This window comes from Diospyros lotus, chromosome 14 (genome assembly GCF_014633365.1).
Source record: "Diospyros lotus cultivar Yz01 chromosome 14, ASM1463336v1, whole genome shotgun sequence".
In the NCBI taxonomy this organism is placed as follows: Eukaryota; Viridiplantae; Streptophyta; class Magnoliopsida; order Ericales; family Ebenaceae; genus Diospyros; species Diospyros lotus.
The window spans coordinates 1,701,470-1,724,273 of NC_068351.1; the positions used below are offsets into that span (position 1 = coordinate 1,701,470).

At 37.1% G+C, this 22,804-nt stretch overlaps 2 protein-coding genes across 3 annotated transcripts; both read left to right on the forward strand.

Moving 5' to 3' along the window:
- The first annotated feature begins 1,181 nt into the window (after window positions 1-1,181).
- On the forward strand, window positions 1,182-22,604 carry LOC127789644 (L-type lectin-domain containing receptor kinase IV.1-like). Of its 2 annotated transcripts, none has more exons than XM_052318583.1 (2): window positions 1,182-2,743; window positions 2,809-3,499. In XM_052318583.1, exons 1-2 carry the CDS (start codon window positions 1,218-1,220, stop codon window positions 3,293-3,295), a joined length of 2,013 nt encoding a protein of 670 aa, XP_052174543.1. In that variant the 5' UTR covers window positions 1,182-1,217; the 3' UTR covers window positions 3,296-3,499. The 2 variants fall into 2 exon arrangements, with proteins under 2 accessions (XP_052174543.1, XP_052174544.1); XM_052318584.1 differs by lacking the exons at window positions 1,182-2,743; window positions 2,809-3,499 and adding exons at window positions 20,230-21,808; window positions 21,878-22,604.
- On the forward strand, window positions 4,749-9,397 carry LOC127789654 (uncharacterized). The gene is made up of 8 exons (XM_052318597.1): window positions 4,749-4,858; window positions 6,581-6,636; window positions 6,864-7,007; window positions 8,170-8,243; window positions 8,384-8,438; window positions 8,504-8,566; window positions 8,661-8,788; window positions 9,049-9,397. Exons 1-8 carry the CDS (start codon window positions 4,813-4,815, stop codon window positions 9,125-9,127), a joined length of 645 nt encoding a protein of 214 aa, XP_052174557.1. The 5' UTR covers window positions 4,749-4,812; the 3' UTR covers window positions 9,128-9,397.
- Window positions 22,605-22,804: the final 200 nt, after the last annotated feature.

Below are 22,804 nucleotides of genomic sequence, written 5' to 3' on the forward strand. Positions count from 1 at the left end.
AAAATTTTAAATAAATTAATTGATGGTTATTATTTATATATATTGTGAAATTAAATTTTTTAGTATTCAATATCAATAATTAATTACTAAAGAATAACAAAATTAAAAAAAAAATGAGTAAGGGCCTTACTGGCCCATAAGGGTCTCATGGGCCCGGCCCATAAGGGCCCAACGGGCCACGAGCTAGCCGGGTCGTGGGCCCAATTTCTTTGGCCCAGCCCGTATGAACAGTAATGGGCCGGGCCAAAGCCCGGCCCGTCACGGGCTGGGCCGCGGGTCGCCTGGCCCTTTTGACACCTCTATGACTAGGTGATGCTTACCTTTAATGTATTTGTCTACAAATTCGAATAAAAACATGTGATGTCCACCAAAAATTATGATTCCCTTTATATATTAAGTCTCTTTTTTTCTATAAATAAGAAACTCCTCCACGATAAGCTAAAAAATTATGATTCCCTTTATTATAACTGTAGTTGCTTTCTAAAATTCAGGCAGGACACTAATTTAAGCATTTGAAAACTTGTACGGAGACTCACTTGCATCTGTTACTGATTTTTCCTTTGCTAGTCTCTAGAAGACTATATTTTAATGACACTATTTATCACAAGGTCACATAGACTTAATAAAAAATTAAATTTTACATTACTACCCTTTACTAAATCACTTGACAAAGTTGAGGTTATGGAAATAAAGCTATATAAAAGTCTTAAAACGAAACCATGAGTTGCTCCAGTGGCTGGCGGCCGTAATCAAGGGCTCCCACAGTGGCGCAAGGCGGCTGACAGAAGTGGAAGTCTTCGGCCCCACCTATGAAGATAGATAATGCGGTGCCAATAAATAATAATTGTTTTGAAGATAATAATTCATATATTCATGTAAAGATATATATATATATATATACATAGATAATGGGTAATTAAGGCTAAGCTGGGTCATTAATAAAACAAGAAATAGTTATAATTATAGTTTAAATCCACTCAGTTTTCGTTTCTGCTGGGGGATTTAAGAAGCTTCCAAATGAATTAGCAGAAAGCTGTGTGAGCCACAGGTACATGCATCGACGACGTTTCCACGCTTGGGTTTTTCTTATCACAAACCCAGAAAGCATCTTGACTTGTATGCAACCCAAATTAATTAATTAATTGTTATTAGTAATTGTTAAATTAAATAGACAGATATGGGGATAGTTGCCCGCAGTCACAGCCACAGCCACAGCCATGCTACTCAAGCTTCTGGTCCTCCTTCTTCCCTTGCTCCCCCAATCTGCGACCGCCGATGACTCCCACTTTGCCTTCAACGGCTTCAAGTTGGCCAACCTGACCCTCGACGGCTTAGCCAAGTTCACTCCCCGCGGCCTCTTGGCCCTCACCAACGGCACCAAACAGAAAACAGGCCACGCCTTCTACCCAAGCCCCATCCACTTCAAGAACTCGCCCACCGGCTCGGCTCTCTCCTTCTCCACCACCTTCGTCTTCGGCATCATTCCCCAGTACCCCACTCTCAGCGGCCATGGAATTGTCTTCGTTGTAGCTCCGCAACGCGGGCTTCCCGGCGGCCTTCCCAGCCAGCACCTTGGCCTATTCAATGAGTTCAATGACGGCAATAAGACCAATTGTGTTGTGGCGGTGGAGCTCGACACGATCTACAACAGCGAACTCAAAGATCTGAATGACAACCATGTCGGAATTGACATCAATGGACTGCAATCAGTGACAGCCGAGCCAGCGAGCTATTACGTCGAAAAAACCCACCGGTTTCAGAACCTGAGCCTGATCAGCGGCAAAGCGATGCAAGTCTGGGTGGAGTACAATGGCTCGGAGAAGACAATGGAAGTCACAATCGCTCCGATCGGTGTTGAAAAGCCGTCAAAGCCTCTTCTGTTTTTGTCTCGAGACCTTTCTCCGATCATAAACCAGACCATGTACGTCGGCTTCTCCTCCTCCACCGGCTCAGTCTTCACATCCCACTATATTCTCGGCTGGAGTTTCAAGATCAACGGCCAGGCCGAACCGCTTGATCTTTCTGAGCTTCCGAAGCTTCCACGAATGGCACCCAAGAAGACATCCAAGTTTTTGACAGTTGGGTTGCCTCTGATTTCCTTGGCTTCGGTGTTCGCCGCTATTTCCGGCGTGGTTTTCCTTCTGGAAAGGAGGAGAAAGTTCGCCGAAGTGGTGGAAGAATGGGAACGTGAGTATGGCACTCATAGATTCAAGTTCAAAGATCTATACATCGCCACTAAAGGATTCAGAGAGAAAGAGCTTCTCGGAAGTGGCGGATTTGGGAGGGTTTATAGAGGAGTATTACCAACTTCAAAGCTTGAGATTGCAGTGAAGAGAGTCTCCCATGAATCCCGGCAAGGAATGAGGGAATTTGTGGCCGAAATCGTCAGCATCGGCCGGCTCCGGCACCGGAACTTGGTCCCGCTCCTAGGCTACTGCCGGCGCAAAGGCGAGCTCCTTCTGGTCTATGATTACATGCCCAATGGAAGCCTTGACAAGTTTCTCTATGACCAACCAAAATTCACCCTCAATTGGCAGCAAAGATTTAAAGTCATCAAGGGTGTGGCGTCTGGGCTGTTTTATCTACACGAGGAATGGGAGCAAGTGGTGATCCACAGAGATGTCAAGGCCAGTAATGTTTTACTAGACGGCGAACTGAACGGAAGATTGGGCGATTTTGGGCTTGCAAGATTATACGATCATGGAACTGGTCCTCAGACCACTCATGTCGTCGGAACTATTGGGTATTGCTGAATTGTTAATCACCGCTTCATCTAAAGTCTTATACTTACACATTTACTTTGAGCAGGTATATTGCGCCGGAGCACACCAGAACCGGCAAGGCCTCGACAAGCACGGACGTGTACGCGTTTGGGGCGTTCTTGCTAGAGGTGGCCAGCGGGCGGCGCCCAATAGAGGCCAGCAGCATGGGGGGAGATACGGTGCTGGTTGATTGGGTATTCTCTTTATGGAGCAAAGGCGAGATTTTGCGGGCGGTGGATGCCAATTTGGGAGGGGAGTATGTGGTTGAGCAAGCGGAGTTAGTATTGAAGTTGGCGTTGCTGTGCTTGCAAGGTGAGCCGGCGATGAGGCCGACGATGCGACAGGTAGTGCAGTACTTAGAGGGAGATATTGGCCTGCCGGAGCTGGCGACGATCGGCATCTCGGCGACTGAGCTCAGGTTCTCAAACTCAGAAGGATTCAGTGAATTCGCTTTGTCGTATCCGTCTTCCATGGACAAGGGGTTTACAGGCTCGTCGTCTGTTGCGGAATCGCTTCTCTCTGGTGGTAGGTGATGCCGCCATCGATGGGCTATTGTCTTGCGCTCTGTTTCGACTTGGAGTGTGAGCTTTTTGTCAGCTCTGTCTCTGTAGTAACTAGCATTTTCCAGTAAGGAAACTAATGTGAGAATTGGGATAAATAATGTGGTCTATTAATTATTAAATTTTAATAGACCTTTAAATTTTATTCTTTATAATAAATTTAGTTTTTTATTTTAATTTTTTTGTATTTCTTCTTGCAATATAGTTCATTATTAAAAATTCTATTAAAAAATTATTATATGGCAGATATATAAAATAAAAATACAAAATACAAAATTAATAAATTGAAATATCCTTCATGTGTTTATGTTATAATTTAGGGATTTTGTTTTTAAAAACATTTCTCATAAAATCTTTTTGCCAATTCTTATAATTTACTCCTTGTTTTCAAAATTTTTATGCGATTGACTTTTTATTTTTTATTATTTATTCGTTCTAAATTTATTAAAAATTATTCTCCTAAATAATATCTTAAAAAATTAATTTAATTTATTGAAATAGAGTTGGACACTAATTTTCTTATATCGAATCTAATTTAATTTATGACTCATATTAGGCAGTTCAAACTTTTGATTCATTTCAAAATATTTAATATAAAAGACATGAAAATAGATTTTAGCATCCCATCCAGAATTTTTAAGAATCTTTAAAATAAATTTTTAATTCATTATAATTCAAAATATAAATGTAAAAATCTTTCATTTTCATTAAAATAAAATACATATTAAATAAAAACTTAATTCGTATAATAGATTTAACATGTTTAATAATGATATCACAAAAATAAATATATACATATTTTTAATATGTCACACAAAAATACGCATAATATTTATAAAATGTGACATATCACTAAAATATTAAAATTTTCAAAATCTAACACTTCAAAAACTTTCTTTTTCCTTCTAACAACTTGTTTAATCTAAAATTTTAGAATATTTCAGAGTGAACCCAAATTAAAAATTAAACACTCTAAGTAAAAAAAAAAAAAAAACTCATAAAAATAAAATATGTATATAAAAAAGTTATTTTATTTTCTGTAATATAATATCACTTGTAACAATGTGGGGGATGCAAAACGGCACATGGGGTAGACTGCCGGGCTGCCCTTTTCTTATTATTTTAAGTTATTTGGCCCATCATTTGATAAAAAAAAATTATTATTTATATTAAATTTTATTTTATTTTCTTAAATTTTTAAATATTTACAGGAATGCCAGTGGGCACCACCTATCGCTGTCGTTGTAAACTTATTGATGAGTTCTTTTTTCTTCTTTAAAAATCGTTATATTTTCAAAAATTGCGCCGACAATCATTTCTTCTTTGTTTTTATTTTTTATTTTTTTTATATTTATTATGTGAGTGAACCGGATTTTCTTCCATACAAATAAGAGTAGCACAAGAAACCGGTTCAAAGTGAACCGGCTATTCTTCTTTATCTACCCCTTTAGTTTGGGCGGCGGCCATGGTTTCCCTTGTTCGATCAGAAAATGCCGGTGAGAGTGGTTGATAGTTCGGCGCCGTCGCAGGTGTCAGGTATTGATAAAAAAGCAAAAAGATCATGATTTGTCCAGGTTCCTAATCGTAATCTTTTTGTGTCCCTGAAATCGAAGCGTTTTTGTTATTATATTCTTTGCGTGATCTGAGTCAAAGGATCGATTTTTTTCCACGAGTCGCGGCCATATTACTAAGATAAGATCAACGCTATATCATGTTTAATTTCATTGTTTGAATCTGGGTTTCTTGCATAACTTTTCTCCTCTGCTTCGGAGAGCTGTTCGGTTGCTAGAAATTGGAGGATAGGAAAATTGGGTGGAAATTCAGGAGCCTTCCTTGGCGGCTGTCTGTGTTGGAGAAGATGAAAGAAGGCGACCTAGTTATTAATTCAAAACAAATAGTTGAACTGATGAACTAGCTGTATAGATGTTTCAAACGATCTGTAACATCTGTACTCCCATTTTGAAGTTATGGCTTGTGAAAGCAGGCAACAGTTTTCTAAGCATCCAAACAGTTTTTACTGGTTGGTCTTTGTTAATGGGACAAACTGGATTATGTTGACTTAATTGGGGCAATATCATACATGATCTGTTTAGTGCATGCCTGTTCGCGAACTTAAACCTTTTATCAACTGAATTTGCTACATATTGTGTGTGTATATCTATGTAGGTACATACATATTGCAAATATCTGTATTTATATGTTGAATATTTGTTATAATTCCAGATTGTTTTTATCTGTTTTCTATGTCTATTTTCAGTTCATGATGATGGTTGTTAGGTTTTGCTTTACTTTGAGCATCTTTCTATGTCTCCTAATCTGAGATATATATATATTATGCACGTTTAGATGTATCATGAATAGGAAAAGGAAATATCCAGGCTTTGGTTAATAGTTGCCACATTTCTATGGTAAGATATGGGGAGTTCTTTTCCTTCAAATCCGCAAATATTATTGCTACATTGGAATTTGGAAGGGAAAGAAGCAGAAAGGAAAATAAGTACTTTTGTGTGTGCGTAAAAGCATGTAGATAAGTTATGCCATTTTCTTTTCATTTTTCTTTCAAACTTAAAATCCCTTTTCCAAACATAGCCTAACTGATCCAAAGTGGACGGTAAATTCATCTTCAGCCACTTGAAATTCAATCCCTTTTGACGCTCTTCCCCAAAATGTCGTGGAGACACAAGCATGGATTGACTCTCCTTAGTTGTCTCGTCAATGAAGTTCCATGTTACTTCTGCTACTAAGTTAGGACACAATTTCAGAATGAAAAAAACTCTTCTTCACTTATTATGGGTTTCTCCCATGTTTTATATACTGAAATTTGCTAATCAGTGAAAAAAATCCCATGCTGAAAATTGAATTCTGGTCTTTCAACTTAATCTTTATGGTATCTTTTAGCAATCAACTGTTGGAATCCTAAGTAGGTAAACTAGCAGGAATATGTGCTGATTACCATTGAAAAAAGAGGACCAGAAGTTGAGAACTTTGCTTAATACTTAAAGCATTCACCATCAATGTAATCTTACTACCAAATTCATCCAGAACAGCAGTTTATTTTTTCATTGCACACTAAGCCTTCTAACTTGATCTGTTTGTTCCATGATCCTTTTCAGGTTCTTAGAATACATATTGTGTTTAAATTGATTTTCATAATTTAGAGGGATTCATCTGCATGTTCTGGTTTAGCTTACTGTTGGAACCTTCTTCTAAATATTGGTTCCTGAAATTCTAATAATGCTGTCATTATTCACTCTGAAGGTGCGAATCTTGGCAACACTTCGCCCCCTGCTTGTACCCTTTTAAGTGTTGGACAGGTGAATTTCTACTTGTTTTCCTTCTTGATTTCTATGTAAGGTACTTCTTGAGGCCATTACAAGTACTTATTTATTTAGATGCATTTTTTCTTGGTAAATCTACAGTTCCCAAATGTGTTTCTTTGTCACTAGTACAAGCTTCTGCATCTACCTCTATACTTACAATTCTCTGGAGTGTTTTGCTGCTTCAGTTGAAAAGAACGTGTACTAAATTTACTATGTTACAGGCATTCTCTGGAACACAGAATGTTTCTAGTCTACAAAAGGATGAAGCATGGAGAGTTAATGTACGAATCCAGGGCTGCGACCTTGATCATGGTTATCTTTGTGGCACCATGGAAGCTCTTAATGTTCCTATGGCAGACACACCAGTAAGCCGCTTTTGTTTCTGTTAGAATAATGGATAACCCTTACATCCATTTATTTGTTTTTGCTGTGGATTACACCCATTTATTGTATGGTACGTAAACATTGGTATATAGTACAGCAACTGGAAGCAAACTTCTGGAATGCCATTAGATCTATAAAGCTGTCAATACTATTGCAAACTGCAATTAGCAATAAAATTGTAGAGCAGTGGGGCTTTATTAATTTTTTTTTCATTTCTTTTTATGGTGTTAAAGTAGTGGTTGTTTTGTTTCAACCCAACATGCATGTCCTACATCTGATAAGTATAAGTGCTTGACAGTCAGTGCTGGTGAAGCTCTCAGTTTTATCAATGTGATTGGGTGGGGCATATGAATTCTGAGAACAGAACATTCTTTTCTTTTTCTTAAATAATACCAGTTAAAAAAATTTCTTTAATTTTCTGTGATTATTCTTCCCTGTTAGTAAAAGTTATACAGCCTTTCAATGTTTTTTTCTTTTTTTAACTCAGGTAATTCTATGTTTCTTTGTTCTGAGCATGTTCAGTTTGAGGATCCTTGTACATGTGTTAATGATTCATCAATGTGTTTTTAAGGATACCTATGAGGGTTTTGATTGTTCTTGGTTTTTAGTTGGAAGTGTTTCTTCGTTGAAGCTGTACTTGTGGAGATAGATCAACCTCCCAGAATATATTTTTTGCCTGTGACAAAAAAAAGATTTCTCTGGGGTTTATAAAACAGCCATGCCATAGAGCAGCAGAGCCTTTGCGGTTTATAATTTAGCAATGCCATGTAATAAAGAGCCTTGCTTTATGCATCCATGTGTGTCATGTGCCTTTCCCCCTCATTTTCGTGTTACTGGAGGACTTTGCTTGCTATTTCAATTTGCTCAAGTACCATCCCGCCTGAAACGTCTCAAGTAATATCATCACGAGTGATACATCTTCACTTACTTTGACTTGCTGCACCTAGTTTTTCAGGTAGGAGAGAATTCTATAAATTTCCAATATGGAAATAGTGTACTTTGGATGCATTCAACTGCTTGTTTGCTTAGTTGCAGCATCTTTTGTTGAGATGCCCAGTAATTTAACCATCCAACCAAAGTTTCACTGTTACTTTGCGAACTTCATTGTGCACTCATTGCCTCTGTTGGTTGTGTGATTTTCAGGTTGTGACCTTCTGGGAGGGGGAAATTGTGGACACCAAGAATTATACATTCTTCACTGGGAAATGGGAGGCAACGTATGCTCTTTTTCTTTTCGTTGGCATGGAAATCATTTATTTTCAAACTAAGATGATAAACCAGAGTCGATTATTGATGAAGTTGGAACTCCAGCTATATAGTGGGAAAGCCTTTTCCTTCATCTCCGAATTGTTTTCAGGTCAGAAGTTGACATAAGGCACTGGAACAAGTTTCTATCTTTCGCTCCCTTCCTGGTAAGTAGTCAATAGTTCTTCACATCCAGATTTTGCACTTCCCTGACCGACTCTGCCCTTTCCAGAGCCAAGTAGAAGTTGATGGCGGCAGATCTCTCAACCTAAGTAACTGTCCGTACATATTCATGGTAACCTGGTTCGAATTTCCACTGACTGGTAAAGAAGCTTTGCTTGGTTAACTAATTGCTTGGAATTACGTTTGTCTTGTCTTTGACCGTGCAGAGATGGAAAGAGCAGTACTTTGTGAATGTTGGAACCGACTGTGGGTTGACTATTGCTGGTTTCTACTATGTTTGCTTCTCCTGTAGCGATGGTTCCATCAATGGCTTCTACTATGATCCTAATAGCAGGTCAGCCTCCTTACCCGACGATTCATCAACCAGTCTCATTGTTTAAAACACAAAATTGTTGCCGTGGTAGCTTCTTGTTTTTTCCCTTTATAGAATTGCATGTTTGCTCGCAGTTTTCACATTCCTCGCCCTCTAAACTTTGTACTTTAATTTAAAAAAAAAAAAAAAAACTTTGTACTTTAAACCCTAAACTCTATGCATCACGTTTTTATGTTTTCCTCTTCTAACGATTGATGAAGACTACCCAACCCCCTCTGCAGCCCATTTCAGAAACTTGAGCTGAAAACGACAAATGAAGGAAGATCAGGGTTCAGCTTTTCTTCATACGAGTTGCAATGAATGAAGATCCACGATCTGGCAGTCGTTTCCCGGGGTGCATTTGCAACAAGTAGACTGTGAAAACACACTGTCCAGAGCTGATGATTGCCCATCTGCTTATTTTGTTGTTGTATTTGCCCTCTGAAGGTTGTGAACTTTTCTGATTGTAGCTGGCTTATAGAGCTTGTTTATGGAGACCGATCTTCATCCATTGTTACTGCAATATATATATATATATATACATATGTATATGTATGGATAAATTTCATACATGTACTACGTGGTTTGATACGTTTTCGAGTACATTTTCTGTGCTTTAAAACTAACCCAAAAAGTACTCATTACACCACCGCGCCCCCCCACAACACACACACACACACACACACACGAACAAAAGCTAAACAATCTACTAGAATTTCATCATGCGTTTCAACGTTAGGACGGAATGAGGGACGTAAGTTGCGTCCCTAAATGACTTAAAAACAAGACGTCATCCCATGAAATGGGTTACGACGTCTATCGAAGACCTTCCGAGGAGTTTAACCTCATCCGTTGTTTCAGTCTTCTTGACGGCGGGGAGGGGGCGGCCCCCCGACATGAACAAAAGATTAACAATCCACCAGAACTTCGTCATGCGTTTCAACGTTAGGACGGAGCGAGGGACGTAAGTTATGTCCCTAAGTGACTTAAAAACAATACGTCGTCCCATGATGAAATAAGTTATGTCCCTAAGTTGTTCGGCCTTCCGACGAGGGTCCGTTGTTCCGAAGTCTTCTTCAAGGCGGACCAGGTTTCAGGTACGACGTCATTTTGAGGTCGAACAACTCAGTTGGAATACGGTCTTATAATAATAATAATTTTGATCATTATTATAATGATTTAAATATGAAGACGCATTGGAAGGAAGAATACAAGTGGCGGAGGAGGAATTGGACATGTAGAATGTGGAGTGGAGCGTTCAACATCTCCAATTCCTCCTCCGCCACTTGTATTTGTCTTCATATTTAGTTGCTGTTGCACAGTAAAATTATCAGTATTTAACTGATATTATCTTCTCGATGTATATATGAGTTCGTATACTAAAACTACAGTTGTGTGTGCCCTTTAGGCGCGCAGAAGAGGGGCCTCCCCCTCCGATCCAATTATCTGGCCGAAAAGGGTGCTGCCGGCGGGGCATCGGAGGTCGAGGTGTCATTGAATATGATAACATATTCAACCTTTATTTTATTATGTAGGGTTGAGGTGTCCTCAAATAGACAAATAAAAAATTACTGAATCAATTCATTAACAGATACATAATTATTAAGGTTAACTATATCCCACCTATCTAAACTTAATTTGCTGTGGACTTGGATATGTTTAGTTCTGTTTTCTCCTCGTACGTATGACCTTTTGTAAAGCTGTGTATTATCGTCTTGGAGAGTCAGAAACTCGACATCTAAAGCCCTGGATATGTTTAGTTCCATGTTGTCTGCTGATGCAGAAGCCAATCACCATTTCCTACCTTGGATTAAGTACTTGCAAAAATGAAGTCAGGGACTTGCTTTCTCGTGATCACTCCGATGATCAAGTCAATTCACTAAGTTATCGTAAGCTCAAAGTATGTAGTTGAGAACTTAAAATCAGGAGAAGAGAGCTTACTCATTTTTGTTGCCTCATTTTATCCTCTTGTCAAGATGAGAAATTCTCTTTTCGAGCCTTCGTGATCCAGATCTCGTCCCTTGCGAAACCATGATTTTGGAGATATGGATATGGCAATAGTTTTCGAGGGTTCGAGATAATCTCTCATCTCCATGATCTTCGAAACGAAGATCGAGACTGAGGAATTCGGAGAATCTCCGTTGAGCAAAAGGCTAGTCGGTTTGTTGAGACGTATTTGCCATGTGTTCTTCCCAGGCTTAGGCTTGGATGGCGTCCATGGATTGGCTCCCTAGCGAGCACGTGTCACTGTTGCTATTGGCTGTATTCCCGAGGTATTGGAGTAATTCTTCTAACCAGGCCGGCTAGACCAGTCTGCTATAGTATCGGGTTAAGCCAGGCTTAACTGTGAGGCGGGTCAGTCCATGGGTAGCCCGGCCCATTTGCCATCTCTAACCTCGTCCCACGTGTCACAAAAATTGAGACCCGAGCTTGCCCTACTCGAGGCCACCTAGAAGGCGGGACGATTGGGCTATGAGGTTAAATAGGTTAAAGACTCCGACTTTTGTCTGAAAAAGAGTTTATCTTCTGGGGGGCGCAAGACAAAGTTGCAAAAAGAAACAAGTTTAAGACTCAAATAAGATCATTTGCAAATTTTTTGATGTATAAGTCAGTCTTTATATTTAAAGTGAAATTTTATAGTTTCACTAAGATTGTGAGCATACTTTAACTTAACGGAAAGTTTTCCTATTTCTAGAGAGAAAAAGATTAACAAGATAGCCCCAAAATTCCTTTTTATATAATACAATCCATCGATATTGTTTTATTTTTGTGATTTCTAAAATTTAAAATAATAAAAACTTTTAACGATATTATGATTTTTAAACTTTTTATTTATTTTTCAAATGTAGTGTTTATTTACATTTTATACACATTTAATAAATATTACCAATAGTTAATTATTTTACATTTAGTATATTTTTTATTTTTTATTTTATGTACATGAAATGTATTAATTGATATATTTAGATTTAAATAAATATATTTATTTTATATATTTATAAATAAAAATTTAAATATTTATAAATTAACATTTTCAATTCAGCTTAACTTAATATATTTATTTAAATTAAAAATTTTAAATTTTATAAATTAATTTTTTTATATTAATCTCATGTTTAAATGTATATTTAATTTTTTAAATATATTTATACATTAATATATTTAATTTTTTTATAAAATTTAAATATTTAAATATTCATCTCAAGCTTAAATATTTATAAATTAATTAACTAAAAAATAAAATAAAATAAAAGTAGAATTTCAAATTAGCGACGAACTCTCGTTGGTTGCTAAAATAAATTAAAAATATTTTTATAATGATCAAAATATATTTATAAAAATAAAATAAATAAAAGGAAAATTAAAATTAGCTATGGATTAAATTAATTTTTTATTTTTTGTTATTAAACAAATATTAAAATTAATTTTTTATTTAATTTTAGCAACAAAAATAATTTTAGCGATGGATAGGTTTTTTCGTAATTTTCGTAGCTAAAGTTAGTGAGGAAAAATACATTCCATCGTTAGATAAAAATTTAATTTAATTTTTTTATTATTAAAAGTTAGCAACGGAAACACTTCCCTAAAAACAAAATCTTTTTGTTTTTAAATTTTTTTATTACATTAGCAATAGAATATTATTCTGTCATTAATTTTCGTCACTAATTTATTACTAATTTTATGAAATTCTTTTTTGTAATTCGTCGTGATTCTGTCATTGTTCAGTCGTAAAATAGCGAAGAAAATTTTCGTTGCTAAAAATTCATCGTTAAATCTCAAATTTCTTATAGTGTTTCTTCTGGTTTTAATTCTAGGATTATTTGATCAAGTGTGATAAGATAATGGAAGGGAAGCTGGTTCACCCAACTCAAAACTTAACAGCTCGACGATGGTGCTGCTACTGTTGCTGCCCTTGGAGTTCAGTAACTTTCGTCACAATGGAACAGGTCGATGAATACATTGCCAATTGGATTTGCCCCTCTTGAAGATGCCTGCTTTTAACATATATAATCAATCTCAGAAGCAGCAAAATCAAGAGGAAGAGGGAATTAGAATGAGTGAAGTTTGCATTGCAGCATCCTGTATATACCTATCACAATCTCTGGATCATATAGATAGTTGGCTGGTTGTAACTTGAATCTGATCACAATTCTAGGGTTTTCTTTTCTTTCTTTTTTTTTGGGGGGGGGGGGTCTTAGGAGATCATTAAATTAATATTGATCCATGAAGATGGCCTGAAACATTCAATTACATCAATGAAGTTTCAACTCTATATATATACCTTAAAGATTGGAATTGCACAATAGGAAACAAGCTCCAATTGTATAGTTTGAAACAAGCTCCAAGAGCTTGGAACAACAAGATTGATTTTTATTTCCAACAAAATGAACTTCAAAAAAACCTAAATATACCATCTCTTTATGGGAAAAAAAGCAAAAAATGGAGATTTTCTTATAATTTGTTTGTATATATGTTGATGACTAGATTTATATGGGAACAAATTGGAGGATGTTTGAAGATTTTAAAAAGGCAATGATGGAAGAATTCGAGATGACTAATCTCTAGGTGTTATGAAATATTTCTTGGAAATTCAAGTTGAGCAATCAAAATGGGAGACTTTTCCGTCCCAAGAGAATAATGTTGAACATTTATTGAAGAAGTTTCACATAACAGATTGCAAGTCTATATCCACACCCATGGCTATTGGTGAAAAATTACAGCAAGAAGATTAAGCCCAAGAGACGAATGCAAAGATGTATCAAAGTTTAGTTGGTTCTCTTATATATCTTTTTAATGTTAGTCGGGATCTGGCAATGGTTCAGCCTCAGACTAAGGCTTGCAGCAACGACACGTTCTAATTGTAGGCAATGTTCGTTCTAGTCTCTTGACTCTTGCTCTTGGCTTTTTTTTTCTCTTTAGTCTTTAATTTTTTTTAAGATTTTTAATTTAGATAACTATTTATATGATGTTTGGTTAAACTTAATTTGTTATTTTACTTTATTACTGTTGACGTTTAGAATTGATCGACTGTGATTCATTGACCCGTACTAATAGAATGATCATGAACACGAGGAGAAGAAAATAATAGCACAATCAACAGACAATACGCGAGAGTTTTTACGTGGTTAAGCCATAATGCTGCCTAGTCCATGACTACTCTCTGATAATTTTGGTAGAGTAACAGTATGTATTTTTTCATGTTTGTACAATAATTTTTGACCCCCCTATTTATAGTGTGGGGTATTTACAATTTACACGAAATTCAAAACAGTAGGGTCATATCGTGAGGGACAATGTGTCCTTAGCATCTCCATATAACAAAAGTTATGCATCATCTGGGACTTGATTTATCACGGATAAGACAGATGGACATCATCTCCGGTTATCCTGTTATTTGGTTCATTTTGCGAGCTGATCGAGTCGGCAAACGAGCTAAAGATATTGCTGGGAGCTCGCTTATTGTTGTGGTCGGAGCTCAGGCTTCAGCAATAATGTGACCTCGTTGAGATGTTTTCGACCTTAGGTCTATTGGGCTTCGAGAGGTTGGGCTCAATCATTGGACTATTCTCAGCCCAAAGCAGTCCAGACAATAGTCCAAAGCGGTCCAGAAAATACCCGTAACAATTATATATACATATATTATATTATATTAAATAATTAAATCAGTATATATAATTTAAACATATTTAATTTAATTATATTATTATGAAAATTTAAAGTTTAATAACTTTATGTTAAATAATATATTTGTGAACAAGTTTTTTCATGAGCTAATTGTAAACTTTAATCAAGCACCTCTAATCGAATCTATTGGTATTCATGAGTGTCTAATTGGACATATTCATAAGTTTTAAAGAGTCGAGATTTATTGAGATTAAGGTTGACACGTTTACAAATTGAGATTCAAAATTAGGTTTAAACTGTTTATTTAACGAATGAAATTGAATAAGTTTTTGTCGAGTCGAACATCGGCTCGACTCATTTACGACCCTAACTACATAAATTCAATAAATGTCTAACTTTTTATGATTACTACAATAATCGTTGAAAACATATTACACACAAGTTAATCTAAAAAATGCAAGCAAGTTGCAAAAATTTTGACATTTAATTTTAACGAGTCTAAACGGCAAAAACCTATGTTATCATTACTAAGTAGGGATTTTCTGATAAGTGTCAGAATTCAAATTTGGCTTTGATTGAAATATTTTTAGGATTGAAGATTTATTTTATTCGTAATTCATTTTCTAATCATATAAATTATTTTTTGTATATATTTATAGATGAGTATTAGGTTTATAAATAAAATATTCAATACACTGAAATTATTATAATAATATTATCATAATGATATTTTATTATTTCTACTCGTATTTTTTTTCGATTTAAGTTATTCACATAAAATTTTTATGTTTATTTATGTCTTTGATGGTTTAATCATAGTTTATTTTTTATACTAAATTCATGTAAACTTGATGGAGCTAGAATCCCAATTATTTAAATGCGCCTATATCCAAGATAACAACAACAACCTCCAGGGATGAAAACAATCCACATTGTTCAAAATCATTCTTGAAATGTCAAAGGATCTTTTGCTTTTATCCAATAAGATTTGTATTCATTTCATTTTCTAAATTCACCAATAATACTTTAAAATCTGTTGTGTTTAAGAAAATGGGCTCTAGGATTCACTTAAATCCAAAAAAAGAGGTCTAAAAGTCTATCGAAAGAAGAAATTTACATAAATAAGCTATAGGTGCTACCGTGCTAGAAGCCATCAGATAATTGTGATTGAGGGACATCAGTATGAGTGATTGAGAAACCTAAATAAGTGGCTTTGTAGAGACCTATGAGAAACTCACGAGAAATTGAAGTGAGAAGCTTGGATGAGGGATCAGTGTGTCCAAGAGGCTAGTAAAACCACTCGAGAATTAGTATGGTCGAGAAATTGAGAAAGATGAAGGCAAATTTACCTCCGATGTACTTGCTTACAAATTTGGAAGAGACTCCATAATACTCGTCGAAAATTGTGGCCCTCCCTCCATCTATCAATCTTCTCATTTGACAAAAGTATGCTTATAACTTTACTCAAATTATAATTCTACTTGTTTTTTGTACTTCGGGCATAAGATTAATTTAAGTATTGGAGGGTTCATGTGGAACACTCGCCCTCGTCCCTAACTAGTTTTTTTTTTTTGTAGATCTCCGGGAGACTACATCTAAGACACTCCCCCACTCTACTGATTGGTCACTCACTTGCAAATTTATTGAGACACTCACTCACACAAAAAAATTATTATTTTATTTAGACAACAAAATCATCTTATCCCGTCAACAACTTGGTTAGGTGAGCTAGTTGGATAGTATATTGGTGGTATTAATTATACAATAATGGCTTAACGTGACATTTGGACAGATTGATTAATTGTATGAAATCTTCTAAATGTTTAATTGACATCCAAAGAAATAATCAGATTTCACACATAGCTAAAACCTAAACTATAGATAAACAACTAAACTAATAAACCAAATTTCATGCATAACTAATTACTTTAAATTACAAATAAATCATAAAGGAACCCTAAATCCAACATCTATGGAATAACATGTCTATGAATGATATTATATAGGAAAATTCTATTCGCAGCTATGTTTTTACTCTTCGTAGTCATATTTTAATAGACCTAAAATACCTTCTTTTGAAAATTCATTTTTACCCTCACACCTACTTTCTCCCTCAATCAATTACCTGCCACCCACCTATTCATAATGAAGATAATACAATAAAAAATATCAGATCCGATGTAGTCGAAAATGAAAAAATAGATAAAAATACAATAGTAGAACAACACACATGCATATACAAACACACATATTGTTGGTTTTCTACACAACCTGATTCTCGGTCAAACTACAAGATCAAGCATAAATAGAGAAAAGAAAATAACACAAAAAAACAAAGCTTTTATGTGTTCGGATCAAAAGATTTTACTCACGGCAAAGGCTTCGCCTCTAATCAATCCACTAATAGCTTTTGATTACAACCGGATTACAAGATCACAACAAGAACAAAACTTATTGCAAATACATAAACTGGAAACAGAAAAGAAAATACAAAAACAAGTATAGGATCTGTTCTACCGATCTCAAGATCGTGTCAAGAATCTGATCTATCAGTTACATCCAATCTCTCACGCCTCAGGCAATTCAACAACAGAGATTAAAATAATACAGGCTTACCAAGTGATCTTACCACAAACCGAAACCAATTGAACAAGAGAAGGATTTACGAGCGAAAGAGAGTCTCACTTCATGTGCGCCGAACTAAAGTTTCAGAAAATGAGAGAGTAAGCGATCTGTTGCAATTAGGGCATGAAACTGCCCTTATATAACAGCAAGAAACAAGTTGGGCTGGAATGGGCTGGTTGAGGCAACATGCATGGATAACCCGCTTATGAGCCTCACAAAAATGGGCTTGCACCATAGAATATCACGACCCAATAGGACTTGGCACATATAGGAAAAACAACATATTATATGCTCATTTAAAAAATTCATTTAAATAACAGTAAGATGAAACCCAAATGCATATATCAAAATGCAAACAAAATGCACATAACAAATATATGAAAATACATTTTGAATCATAAATCCTAGTACATATATACACTAACAATCACATACACCGTATACACAAACATAAATATATATATATATATATATATAGGAAGGAAGCAGTGGCCATGGGGCAGCCATAGCTGCCGAGCTTCACGCCCCCCGAACCCTGGTGTTTGGGGGGCTTAAAGGTTTCCAAACTCCAAGGTTCGGGTGCCTTAATGGCCCCCGAAGCCCAGGGTTCGGGGCGCATTGAAGGCCCAAAAACCTAGGGTTCGGGGGCCTCTGAGTCTGCTTCGAGAGATGAGGATAATGATTCTTCAGATGGTGGATCGAGCTCTTGGTGGCCACGTGACTGGACCAGGCGATGACCCACACCAAACAATGAGTTATGATTGTCATACCGTTTTCAATTTGCTCATTATTTATGCTTGGATATCTCAACTGTAAGTAGTAAATTTTCGCTGTCTATATTATATATCCTCCTCAATAGTTTTCCAGTCATTTGTATTGTCTTGATAAGTGAGTGGTGTCTCTTCAGGTGTTTTTAACATAATTTTTGTTTTTTGTTTCAGGTGGGCGAATGATAGGAAAGAAGTGCAAGTTATTTTGCTTAAAACTAAGTCCACTGAGTTAAGCTATTACTTGGGAATTGCATATTATATTGTGTACCAGGGAAATGAAACAGTTCTAATTTTTATCTTTAAATTAGCCAATTTTCATTTCTTTGGCATGGTACATCTTATATATTCATGGGCTTCCAGTTGAACTGAATACACTTATTTCGAATCTTGCTTGCATTATATATATATATATATAATTCCATCATTGTATTAGAGAATGACTGTCAGTTTGCCTCAAGAAACTTATAATACTTTGATTTTAGTTTGCCTCAGTCAGTCATAGCAAATTCTTATATATGAGTTTTTGAGGTTTTTGATATTTGGTTGAATGGTATTTGAATTTCTAGGAGGATGTATATTGTTGGAGCCGTTGTCCAATTAAATTTGAAGCATCAAAGGTTCCAATTTAGTTTTTGAATGGGTAAAATGGGTTTGGGTGTCATCCACGCAATCAGGTCGTCTCCGCCACCGAACTGTGGCCCACAGGCTCCGCCACGACCACTGAACTGGGGTTTGGACCCATCGCATCGAAAGGCCACCGAATCGGGGTTCGGACCCATCAAACTCGGGGTTCACGGTCTCCGAACTCCAGGGTTCGAAGGCAGCCAGCGCCACCAAACCCAGGCGGCCATCGCCTTCACCCTTCAAACTCTCTCACTCGGATGTGGACTTTCCCCCTCTGACCGTCGTGTTGAAATCTTCAAACCAAATTAAAATTCAAAAATTACCAGCAAATTAGAATTCAAAAATTACCTATAAACTTGGAGAAATGAAGTAACTCTGGCGACAAACAAAAGCAGGCCAAGCGTAGAGTAGAGATGACGACGACAATTCAATAATCTCAAATCATCTCAATTTGTTTCATGTAATCTGTTCCCCTGGATCAAATTACGGTATTCATGAATTTTTTAGACTAAATTTGTGGGATAACTAAGTTTTTAAATATCTTTAGTGAAGATCACCTGATAGGGTGTTTATTCCTTTTTAAATCAATTTTGAAGAAAAATTCAAAGTTTTACGTACTTACATTGCAGGGGCCAGGCTAAATAATCCATAAACCAGAATCTAATTCGAAGGAAATCAATGGCCATGCTTATCTTAAAGAGATAGTGGAAGAGAGAGAGGGGGTAAGCTTGGGCGCCCGGGGGGGGGGGGGGGGGGGGGGGGGGGAGAGAGAGAGAGTGTGGAAGAACTATGTTTTACCAAGATGAAAAACGAAAATGGAAAATATTTCTAATAAAAAATAGAAACGTGAAAATGGGTATTTTTTTAAAAAAATAAACATAAATATGATCTGAAACAAGAATAAGAAATATTTTAAAAATATTTCAAAAACAAAAAAATAACTTTTATGAGACATAACGGAAAAGGGTGAAAATAATTATCTGCCAACTATGCAGACAATTCACTTTTCATGTCACTACTGTTCATATCCAGTGGAGATGAATAGCATTACGCAATGAATAACCTCTGATAATTGGATATACAGCGTTAAATTCGATTGAACAATGATTTTTTTTTGTTTAATTTTAAAATCAAATATAAAAGTCTTAAAACCAGGTCACAAGTTACTCCGGTGGCTGGCGGCCGTTATCAAAGACTCCATCGGTGTCGGAAGTAGAAGTCTTCGGCCCCAGTTATGGATATAGATAATGGGTTGCTAATAATTGTTTTGAAGAAGATATATATATATATATATATTAATGCTAATTCATTTAAATTCATTGGAAAACTGGGTAATTAAGGCTAAGCTGGGTAATTAATAAAATAAGAAATAATTAATGTGTTATGACTTGTTTAGTATGTTAATTATTTTTTAACATATTAAATGACCGTATATTGAATTAAAATATTTTTTATTAGAATATTAAATAATAAATAAATAATTAAATTTAAATTTTAATAAATAATTAAAAATTAAAAAATATAAATATCAATTTTATTTAAATAATTTAAAGTAACAAATTTATTTTTTTATTTTTAAATTAAACTCTCTCGGGTTCATCACTAGTTATAGTTTAAATCCACTCAGTTTTCGTTTGAGCTGGGGATTTAAGAAGCTTCCAAATGAATTAGCGGAAAGCTGTGAGAGCCACAGGTACATGCATCAACGACGTTTCCACGCTTGGATTTTTCTTATCACAAACTCACATGCATCTTGACTCCCGCAATTGTTAAACGTAATTAGAAGTCATCATTAAATAGACGGAGATGGGGAGTTGCCCGCAGTCACGGCCACAACCATGCTACTCAAGCTTCTGGTCCTTCTTCTTCCCTTGCTCCCCCAATCTGCGACCGCCGATGACTCCCATTTCGCCTTCAACGGCTTCAAGTCGGACAACCTGCGCCTCGACGGCATAGCCTCGTTTACTCCCGACGGCCTCTTGGTCCTCACCAACGGCACCACAGAGAAAACAAGCCACGCCTTCTACCCGAGGCCCGTCCGCTTCAAGAACTCGCCCGCCGGCTCGGCTCTCTCCTTCTCCACCACCTTCGTCTTCGGCATCATTCCCCGTGACCCCACTATCGGCGGCCAAGGAGTATTTGTCTTCGTTGTCGCTCCACAACCCGGGCTTTCCGGCGGCCTTCCCAACCAGCACCTTGGCCAATTCAATGAGCACAACGATGGCGAGGAGACCAATCGTGTTGTGGCGGTGGAGTTCGGCACGATGCACAACAGCGATCTCAATGAAAACCATGTCGGAATTGACATCAATGGATCGAATTCAGTCGAAGCCCCGACAGCGGACTATTACGTTGAAAAAACCCACCGGTTTCAGAACCTGAGCCTGATCAGCGGCAAAGAAATGCAAGTCTGGGTGGAGTACCATGGCTCGGAGAAGACAATGGACGTCACAATAGCTCCGATCGATGTTGGAAAGCCGTCAAAGCCTCTTCTGTCTTTGTCTCGAGACCTTTCTCCGATCATAAATCAAACCATGTACGTCGGCTTCTCCTCTTCCACATGCTCAGTCGTCACATCCTACTATATTCTCGGCTGGAGTTTAAAGATCAACGGCGAGGCTCAACCGCTTGATCTTCGTGAGCTTCCGAAGCTTCCACGAATGGCACCCAAGAAGACATCCAAGTTTTTGACAGTTGGGTTGCCTCTGATTTCCTTGGCTCCGGTGTTCGCCGCTATTTCCGGCGTGGTTTTCCTTCTGGAAAGGAGGAGAAAGTTCGCCGAAGTGGTGGAAGAATGGGAACGTGAGTATGGCACTCATAGATTCAAGTTCAAAGACCTACACATCGCCACTAAAGGATTCAGAGAGAAAGAGCTTCTCGGCAGTGGCGGATTTGGCAGGGTTTATGGAGGAGTATTACCAACTTCAAAGCTTGAGATTGCAGTGAAGAGAGTCTCCCATGAATCCCGGCAAGGAATGAAGGAATTTGTGGCCGAAATCGTAAGCCTCGGCCGGCTCCGGCACCGGAACTTGGTCCCGCTCCTAGGTTACTGCCGGCGTAAAGGCGAGCTCCTTCTGGTCTATGATTACATGCCCAATGGAAGCCTTGACAAGTTTCTCTATGACCAACCAAAATTCACCCTCAATTGGCAGCAAAGATTTAAAGTCATCAAGGGTGTGGCGTCTGGGCTGTTTTATCTACACGAGGAATGGGAGCAAGTGGTGATCCACAGAGATGTCAAGGCCAGTAATGTTTTACTAGACGGCGAACTGAACGGAAGATTGGGCGATTTTGGGCTTGCAAGATTACACGATCATGGAACTGGTCCTCAAACCACTCATGTCGTCGGAACTATCGGGTATTGCTGAATTAATCGTTAATCACCGCTTCATCTAAAGTCTTATGCTTACACATTTACTTCGAACAGGTATATCGCGCCGGAGCACACCAGAACCGGCAAGGCCTCGACAAGCACAGACGTGTACGCTTTTGGGGCGTTCTTGCTAGAGGTGGCGAGCGGACGGCGCCCAATAGAGGCTAGCAACATGGGGGGAGGTACGGTGCTGGTTGATTGGGTATTCTGTTTGTGGAGCAAAGGCGAGATTATAAGGGCGATGGATGCCAATTTGGGAGGCAAGTATGTGGTTGAGCAAGCGGAGTTAGTACTGAAGTTGGGGTTGCTGTGCTCGCACGGTGAGCCGGCGATGAGGCCGACGATGCGACAGGTGGTGCAGTACTTAGAGGGAGATGTTGGACTGCCGGAGCTGGCGTCGATCGGCATCACGGCGACTGAACTAACGTTCTCAAACCCAGAAGGATTCAGTGACTTTGCTTTGCCGTATCAGTCTTCCATGGACAAAGGGTTTACAACCTCCTCGTCTGTTGCGGAATCGTTTCTCTCTGGTGGTAGGTGATGGTGATGGCGCCATTTCGACTTGAAGACTTGAAGTGAAAGCTTTTTGTCAGCTCTATCTCTATTGTTAATGTCCTGTAACTTTTGTCTTGTATTGCAATCGTTAGTGTTTGACATATTTAATATATTTGATATTACAAAAATAAAATATATACATATTTTTAATAAGTCACACAAAAATACACATAATATGTATAAAATATGACATATCACAAAAAATAGTGAAGTTTTCAAAATCTACTTTTCAAAAACTTTATTTTCTTTCAAATTGCTTGTCTCGTATAAAATTTTGAATACTTTAAAAAATAAATTCAAGTAAAAATATGAATATTTTAATTAAAAAACTTCTAAAAATAAAATACTTATGTTGAATGTTTGCATAAAAAAAATATATTTTTATTCTACAATACTATTTATGAGGATATGGATATACAAAATTTT